At 40.1% G+C, this 9,105-nt stretch overlaps 1 protein-coding gene across 1 annotated transcript; it reads left to right on the top strand.

The window, feature by feature from the left end:
• The first annotated feature begins 809 nt into the window (after positions 1 to 809).
• Positions 810 to 5,907, top strand: nptx1l (neuronal pentraxin 1 like). The gene is made up of 5 exons (XM_061712370.1): positions 810 to 1,308; positions 1,508 to 1,715; positions 2,304 to 2,548; positions 2,657 to 2,836; positions 3,236 to 5,907. Exons 1-5 carry the CDS (start codon positions 877 to 879, stop codon positions 3,455 to 3,457), a joined length of 1,287 nt encoding a protein of 428 aa, XP_061568354.1. The 5' UTR covers positions 810 to 876; the 3' UTR covers positions 3,458 to 5,907.
• Positions 5,908 to 9,105: the final 3,198 nt, after the last annotated feature.

Genomic DNA, 9,105 nt, shown 5'->3' with positions numbered 1-9,105 from the left:
AGTCAACTTAATTGTGTTAAATTCACTTTATTTATCAAAATAAAGTTGACTTTATTTACCAAAATTAAGTTGACTTTACTTGCAAATTAATTTTGTACATACTAAAAATTGAGTAGTTTATACAAAGACTATCTTGATCTACATAAAAATCTCATGCGAAAAAGTCGCCTTAATTTTTTTTTTAAAGTAGATCAAGCAAGATATTTTTTACTGTGGTGTTCTACTTAAACAAATAAAGCATGTTTCATCTAAACGTTGGTCAATCTGACCAATAATTGAGGGATTACATCAATACTGCTTGTTAAGGAAAAAATGCACAATGTCTTGTTTTTTGAACAAATGCAGATTAAGTTCAAAACTAGATGTATTCATGTAAAGCAACAAACTTCATTTTTAATTGTTAATATCACAGATTTAAATATGTTATATTTACATGCGCTTAGATTTATTTGTATTCAGTGTACAATGAGTTTCCAGAGCTCTCAAAACGAAAACAAACACAGCTGGCTCATTCGCCCCCACTGACACACAAGCAACCCACTTCTACTCTGCCAACAAATCGCATTTTTTTCAGCTGAATGATGCACGCTGAGACAAATGACAAATAGTCAAAGTGATGAAAGATGTAACATGTGTGAGTCTGAAAGCCAAATCCCTTGAATGTGACGCGACTTTTTGGAGTGATTTGAACCGGAGCAGCGCGATTGCCGCCCCTCCGGTGGTGATGCAGTGGAGTCGCTCTGCGCAAGAACCCGCGCCGCGTATAAAAGCGGCTGCGCTCGCTCCGACGGAGTACAACAAGAGGACGCAAGAGCGAAGTCACTGCAGCTCATCCGACCGAAAAAACTAACAAAACAAAACAGCAAAGACGCCAGCATGCACGGATTCTGTTGGAGACTTGTTGTTTTTTCCTGCGTGATTTCGGAGAGTTTCTCCCAAGAGTTTGGTGGACAGACGCAGTTCATTTGCACGTCGGTGCCCAAGGATATCGACATTTGCGCAGCCACGTTGCAGAACAGCGTGCCGGGGGAAGACTTGAAGACCACGGTCATGCAGCTGCGGGAGACGGTTTTACAGCAGAAGGAGACAATCATCAACCAGAAAGAGACTATCAGAGAACTGACCTCCAAGTTGACGCGGTGTGAGAGCCAGAGCGGCTCCGAGCCCGGAGACGCACGAAGCGGAGGCAGGAGGAAAGAAACGGGGGCCAAGAACACCATGGGGGACGTGTCGAGGGGCCCCGCGGACACTTTGACGCAGCTATCACAGACTTTGCAGTCGCTGAAGCAGAGATTAGAAAATTTGGAGGTAGGCATGGAGGAAGCTCTGACTTTACGCAAAATGCAGTGTGCCAAATTATAATTGTGGGTTATTGTTAAAATTTGAAACACATATGTGATTGTCTGGTAAAACTGTTTTTTTTTTTTTTTGTTTTACCATCCAAAACAAAAGTTAGTCCCAAACCTAAATGTTTTCTTATATTCGTATTTTTTCTAACCCATAACAGCAATTCAGCAGAAGTAACAACTCAGTGCAGGCGAACAGCCTGAAAGACCTGCTCCAAAGTCGAATCGACGACTTGGAGAAGCAGGTTCTCTCCCGGGTGAATAGCATGGAGGAGGGGAAGCCCGGACTCCGGAATGAGACGGAGCAGCGTGGGAGAGTAGAGTCCACTCTCACATCTCTACACCAGAGAATCACCGACCTGGAGAAAGGTATGTGGCAAAAGAGTTTTTAAAGCCTTCTGCACGAAAAATGAAGGCGACCTGCTGAGAGTGCTCTGCGGAAGAGCTGCCTGAAAGAGGAGAGGCTGAGGAATGATGCGCAAGACAACAATCATGCAAAATATCGTGTGAATCAATTTAACTTAATTAATATTAGAAATAACAACTCTGTTCACATCCAACATATGGTTTTATAAACTGATTTGACAGAAGAATCACATGCTGCAGTTTGGTGCTCTTAATTCCTGCAGATTAAGCCACTGCAATCATCCAGTGATTTGATTCTATATGAAAACTGACACGTGATGTGTGACTGTTTGGGACACTGCTGGTGCTGTGCAGCAGCAGAAACTCACATGGAAGTAAATTGTGAGGTGTGGATGAAGAAAAGACAAAATGAAAGTTAAAGTCATTACTCCAGAGATGGATTTATCGTGGCAGATTAAAGCAAATCTGGAGTGTTACCATTGTGGATTTGTTGTGTAACGAGTAATTCCAGCGTAAATCCTTTTGGTGTGTGAGGCAGGAGTGATATACTGTTATAGAGTTTAACGCCAGCTGTATTTTCTCCCATCACAGGCCAAAGAGAAAACAGACCGCTGGATAAATTCCAGCTCACGTTTCCTTTAAGAACCAACTACATGTATGCAAAGGTGAAGAAGAGTTTGCCAGAGATGTACGCCCTTACTGTCTGCATGTGGCTCAAGTCCAATGCATCCCCTGGAGTGGGAACACCTTTCTCCTATGCAGTTCCAGGCCAGGCCAATGAGCTAGTACTCATCGAGTGGGGAAATAATCCAATGGAGATACTAATAAATGACAAGGTATGACTTAAATATGATGCAAAATCTCATAAATGATTGATTTTAAAATGTAAGATATATTTCTTGTTACTGTACCTCTGTCAATTCATGTATTTTAATAACTTAAAGGTTGCAAAGCTGCCATTTCTCATCAACGATGGAAAGTGGCATCATATCTGTGTAACCTGGACAACTCGTGATGGTGTATGGGAAGCTTTCCAAGATGGTGTCAAGAGAGGAAGTGGAGAGAATCTGGCTCCTTATCATCCTATCAAACCACAGGGCTTGCTGATCCTTGGCCAGGAACAGGTACAAACAGAACACAGTGTGGATTTATTGTTTTCAAACTCTTTATGTAAGACCTTTGTTGTTTTCATAAGGCTGAATAACTATGTTAAATCATTTTTTTATTCTTTTTTAATCATGATACAGAATATCACTTTGCTTTCCTGTGACTCATATGTACAGTATGAGTCACTGTATGTATTTGTATGTGTGTTATTATCCATCCTTTCATCCTTGTGTTTTTCTTCAGCTTTAACAAAGTGATATGATTTTTAAGTGGAGTTCATCAGGAATGCAAGAGCCTCGAGGATGACTCCTCTTAAAAATTTAATCAGTCAAAACATCCAGATAATCAAAGAGCTCCTTGTTCTCCTCGAGAAGCAGCGTTATCATTCTTGTTTTCCTCCATTTTCTTCACCACAGGACACGCTCGGAGGAGGATTTGATGCCACACAAGCTTTTGTTGGAGACTTGGCAAATTTCCACATCTGGGATCGGAAACTGTCTGTGGGAGAGATTTATAATCTAGCGACCTGCAGCAGCAAAGCTCAAGTGGGCAATGTTTTTGCATGGATGGAGACAAGCCTTGATATTTACGGAGGAGCCTCAAAGTGGACATTTGAAGCTTGTCGTCAGCTGAACTGAACTGCAGGGAGGAGAGACTCTGGTGCATTTGCAAAAGCCAGTGTTGTTACCCGCACTGGTAACTATTATGAAAGATCATGAGGACGTTCCTGCAGTATATAGCATCTGGAATTTTCTTATAGATATTTGAAAACCTTATTTGTGGACAATTTGACAGATTTTTACCAGATTTTCCTGAGCGAGAGATCACTGAAAAGAAACACGGTATCCTGTGGTGCTCAAATGCACATCAGGTCTGCTTACAATATCCTTTGAAAAAGCAGGTTATGCCAATCCTGAGAACAGAGAACGCCCCTCTAGATAAAAAAAGAAAGTTGAGCTAGCTTCAAAAATACAGTTGGAGGTTGTCTAGTTTTTAGAAAAGAGATGTCACACAATTCAACAAAATGACAGACTTCTTCAAATGTCTTTTGTGTCTCGACTGCCAGGGATTTTCACTGTGAAAAAGGGCAAGGTGGATTTCTTCGAAAGGAGGTCTTCAAGACCATACAAAATAGACAACATTGTCCCTCTGTCACTCTTCTTTCTCTACCACCACCTGCTTGACGTGATTTTGTGCAAAGAATGACATATATTCATTGCCAACATTTGAGCCTGAGTGCCTTGGGCTGTAGAAAAATATCTCAGCACATCCATCATCCTTTGCAGAGTGTTTGTGCATTTGTGTTTATTTTCTTGTAAATTAGTTTAAAAAAAAAAAGATGTTTGTTGTAACACTTGGAATGAAAGTAGACCGGATTGTTTATCGTGAAATGCAGTTCATTGATGACAGTGATGCATTTGGCAGTTCCTTGAACTTCAGTGGGAATGTTCTCTGTACAGTAACAGCATGTCTTAACTTCTGTAATGCTGCGACAGCATCTATGATCTTTGCTTTACTATCCTACTTTTAGGTTGAGGTTTTATACGTTATTGTTATATGCTTAAAGCATGGCAACACTGACAGATTAAAAAAAAGGTTCTAGTTTTTGTAATAAATTGTGATACTTGAATCATAATGCAGGTGTTAGTTTTTATTTTTGCACAGTTGTGACACAGGTGTTGAATCTGACCTGAGCTCAGAGTAGTAAAACTACAGCAAACACTGAAGGTAAATTTAATGGCTTTCCTGTTGATGGAAACAGTCCCATCTCAAAATCATTGAGTCCACTTCAAGGCAGTGGTTGTGACGAGACGAGCAGAGACGCCCTCCCCATCTCCTCCCAGTCCTCAGGAACGTCCTCCAGCTCCTTCTGGGGGAATCCCTAGATGTTTCCGAGTCCAAGCTGGTCTGACCCAACTCTGTCCAGCTGGACTCACCTGCCAAACCTCTATAGGTGGCTGAACTTTGCAGGACAACCAGTGGACATTGAACTCCTCCTGGATTTCCAAACTTCTCACCTGATCAGGAAAATTCAGAGAAATATGCAGAAAAACAGATGGTAATCATGTTCTTTTGGAAATCATCCACATCCATGGATTAAAAATCAGTCTCTACCCTATTTTCTCAATAAAGGGACTCATTTGGGCTACTGACACTCATCACAGAAAATCAGCGCATATAATAGTTTCATAAATCTCAGGCCCATTCACTTTACAACCCCCGAGTAAACAGAAGACCACTAAATCCCACATTTCATAAAACAGAAATGAATTGCATCTGCGTACTTGGTTGAGAGATTATTACCACAGAGAACACTGTCCATGAATGATCCAAATTGTGTGTTGTGAAAACAGATCAGAGGTGTAATCATCAGTACTCAAAACATGCCTGGTGGAGGTCACGTCAACACAGAGGCTACTGTATATTCACACGGACAGCCCAAATCTGATTTTTAGCCATCCTAATTGTATATCTGGTTGGATTTTCTGGACACTCTGACAGTCTGAACAACAAACATATGGAACTGGATTCAAACCACACATGGCGGTGGTTTTATATGTGATTTCAATGAGATATCCACACATGTATCTCAATTTGAGTGGTGTGGATGCTCAAACGAGATTTCACATTGGTTTTATGTCCGTAGGATCGCAACACAATTAATGACTATGTGAGAGATGGACGTGAGAGGGGATTAATCTACTGGTGAGCCTTAGCAATCCATTAACAAGCAGCTAATCTACCTGGATCATGCACCGTGCTGTGCTGCCGTGCTGGCAGAGACAGCTGCCTGAAGCACAGCCTCCTCCCTCTTTGGTGCTTCTTGTTAACTTGCAGTTCCACATACATAACAGTTTGTGACAGTAGGCCACCAATTCCCCAGCCTCCTTTTAAAATAAAAAATCTACATCTGTTCTATAGGTTGCCACAGCAACTATTTTGATCGAGAAGATCAGGGGGGCAATGATTGACAGGAAAGGGGGAAAAGGACGCGTTTTTCACTGCGCAAAAAACACTGTCATAAAAAAAGCCAGGCATGGAGTACTGGAGTGAAGTTTTTCTTGTTACACCCTTTTAGACACATTTGAGGGATATTGGCCAAGACTTTTAATAGTGTTAAAAGCATGTTAAAAATTATGTCACAATACCTTTAACACATCAAATAATAAACAAACGCTGGTGATTTTTTTCTTAAAGTGTTACCTTATTTCTGCATTACATCACCACGGTAAACAAATCACCAGGTTAGATTTGAGATAAGTATTTTGAGGAAGTGAACGTCCTCCAAGTCTCAAAAACACCATTTGTATTTACAGATGAATCAATCGCCTTACGGTGACGATTAAGGAAAGCTCTGCAACACTTCTTGTGGGGTGGAAAGCTCCAGTAAAGGACATACATGGTAATGAACCATAGCCTGCTCTGCTCAAGGATGCAGATAAAGGTTTGTGAGGTTGTTAAGCCTCACCACAGTCAGCTCCTACGTCCCACAAATCTGCTCGTATTCTCCACCTCTGGGGTAAGGGGGACATATTCTCATATCCGTAGGCGTCACGAGGCTTTTCCCCAGAGACTAACTTCAGCTCACAGCCATTACAGATGCCCACTGACGCACATCTCCAGTTGGCTTTCAGTGCAACCCCCCAAACTCCCTGGTGAGCCAGACCTACCTGCCCATGCGTAGAAGCACACAGACATGCAGTACAGTCATGCATACACAGTATAATATCTTCTGAAGCAGACATTTCAGTTTCCCGTAGAAATTGACTTCCACTCCTAATTTACCTCCAGCTGGCCTTGTTGACCTACGGACCTCATAAACGGTGCTGTTTTTTTTTTTACCTAAATCTTGCTTCATACCATATCAAGTATGCATTTGCAAAGCTGAATAATAGCCAGCCTGTTGACCTCTCCTCAGCTTCCTTGAGCACTAATTGGTTTGTGTCTGCAGGTACTCTGTTTGAAATTAATTTAATAGCAAGGCTGAATTAAAGAAAAAAAAAGGATAGTTTTTTTCTCTACTACATGAGATGCATCTTATTATTTCAGTCCTTGTCTGAAGTTATACATTTCCTCATGTATGATCACCTTTTTTTGTATGTCCTTTTTGGGATTTTGTGGAGGATCATCTGCTTCTTTCCCTGAAATGATACGGAAGGATCACAGAAAGAATAGATCTATTTCTGAGAACAATAATGTTTGGTGATGATATAAATAGTAAGGACAGCTCAGGGGACTGCATGTTTCGCTGTTTCTCTTCAAATCCTACTATCTGGAGCTGCACTGACCTCCACTGATCATTTTCGGAGAATATCACTAGTCTCACTGAACATTTTGTCAGCACTGATATTGAACACAAAAAGGCTTTTAAAAAAAGTTTTCTGTATTTGTTGAAGGACTTCCCAGAATACTGAAAATTAAATCTTGGTGGAATGTGTTCTTCCGGTCCAATACAACTTTCCAACTTGATACCAACAACCATTTGGTCCCGGGCAAATGTGGCGCCGCTAAAGTGCTTGGCCCAAGTGGATGAATTTAATCAGATCTAAATTGATTTATTTAAATAATTGACCTGCTGATAAAAGCTGACTGGATACATTTGTCATCATAAAGAAGTAATAAAAGAGATATTAAAGAGTTAAATATCACCACTTTTGTAAACTGCAGTATACTTTTGTGATATGGCTCATATAAAGATTTTATCCTTAAGTGATTTTGATATAGGAGGGTCTGGTATGAATTCAAATATCAAACTGTGTTTCTCTACATGGGATTTTTCAGCTTACACAATTTACATTTTTTTACCGGACCATGCATCATTAAACTTCATTAAAAACACATTTTCCGAAATTCTGATTAAGATTTCTTCCAAGAGTAGCAATGAATGAATCACTCTGTTCCATTTAACCTACAGCTGCTTTAAATGTGTTTTAAAGGCTGCTGACAATTGGCCAGTGGCGGCAGAAAGACAAGAGGAACATGGCTCACTTGATGAAACAGAATATACATGAGACACACGTCCATCCCCACTTGTCCTTAATCTCGGAGCTACTTCAGCAGCAGCCAGGGTGGTGCCCCTGTATGAATAATAGATTTCCTCCCAACATAGGAAATTCCCCTCCACATCATCATCAAGGCAGCCTCAGCTCAAATATATACAAAAACGTCCTTCCTTCAGGAAAATGCTAACATGAAATAACAGTCCTGATATGTAAATACTTCCCCGAAGCATTTGCAGTTGGAGCACGTGGTAATTGCTTCCCAGAGGGAGAATATTTTAGGTTGTTTTAAGTCTAAACCATCGCAACTCCTCAATATATAAATTCTGTAAAGTGTTTGCTAATGAAATGTGCTAACACAAGCGCCGAATTCGCCAGAAACTGAAAATGATTGTCACCTGTGCGGGTGCTAAACTGATAGCATGAATTTTTATCCCGAGCAAGCTTTAAAGAAAACATTGGTTCCTAAAAAATGTTTGGTTGGACCAATAAATGTTTCATCTTTTTGCAAATTCAAAAGGCAGGAAAAGTGAGGGAAATGAAAAGTTAGAATTAAACATGATGACTTCTTAACATCAAAAGCAAAAAATTGTTTTTGCTTTCATCAAAAGAAAAGAAAAATGTCTGTTTCAGGTTCTTATGAATAAGATTTTTCTCAAAATTTCCACCAAAATGTTTCCTATTTAATGTCCATTCTCTATTTAAGATTGATTTAAAGCATTTCTAGTGAATATGACTTACAGGGCCAAGACAAAACCTTTATCTTGCATGCCTTGAGGTAGTCTTGTAGAGTTTTTTGTTTTAATTTTTCAGTAGGACAAATAAGGAAGAGATTGAAGGGCTTTTGAAGCAGTCTCAAGCATGAATCGTGTTCAATTAGGAATTTAGGAGATTTATTTTAGTTGAGCATACTTTGGGTGTCTCATAGCACTCTGCGTATGAGTTTGAATTGTTTTTCTGAATATCCACACATACAGTAAGTGCTCTTGGCTGGTTGTTTGAACAACGTCTGAGGAGTTGTACACCTGAGCTTCTCTAACATTGACTCTGAACAAACCACAGGCTTTAACAAGCCGAGATGTCCCATTTCAGAGTGCTTTTCTTTAATTTAAAAGAGAAAAAGAAAAATTGTGCCTAAAATGTTAAAAATATAGGTGACTTCATCTGCTACTTCATGTAGTAGATGTTCATGTACTGTACTACTGAATGCATTTACTGGTTAGTTCAGTAAAGTTTCATCCGCTACTTCCTGGTATAAATGACATCAACAATTCAATTAACTCAGT

The sequence above is a fragment of the Cololabis saira genome, chromosome 21 (genome assembly GCF_033807715.1).
Source record: "Cololabis saira isolate AMF1-May2022 chromosome 21, fColSai1.1, whole genome shotgun sequence".
NCBI classification, from domain to species: Eukaryota; Metazoa; Chordata; class Actinopteri; order Beloniformes; family Belonidae; genus Cololabis; species Cololabis saira.
The sequence above is the reverse complement of the archived record's forward strand: the minus strand, read 5'-3'. Positions and strand labels throughout refer to the sequence as shown.

What these genes read in the sequence shown, in the direction of transcription:
- nptx1l (XM_061712370.1), top strand. Translation starts at nt 877, where the DNA reads ATGCACGGATTCTGTTGGAGACTTGTTGTTTTTTCCTGCGTGATTTCG. An exon ending in AATCACCGACCTGGAGAAAG is followed by an intron (nt 1,716 to 2,303) that starts GTATGTGGCAAA and finishes CTCCCATCACAG; the next exon opens with GCCAAAGAGAAAACAGACCG. An exon ending in AGATACTAATAAATGACAAG is followed by an intron (nt 2,549 to 2,656) that starts GTATGACTTAAA and finishes AATAACTTAAAG; the next exon opens with GTTGCAAAGCTGCCATTTCT.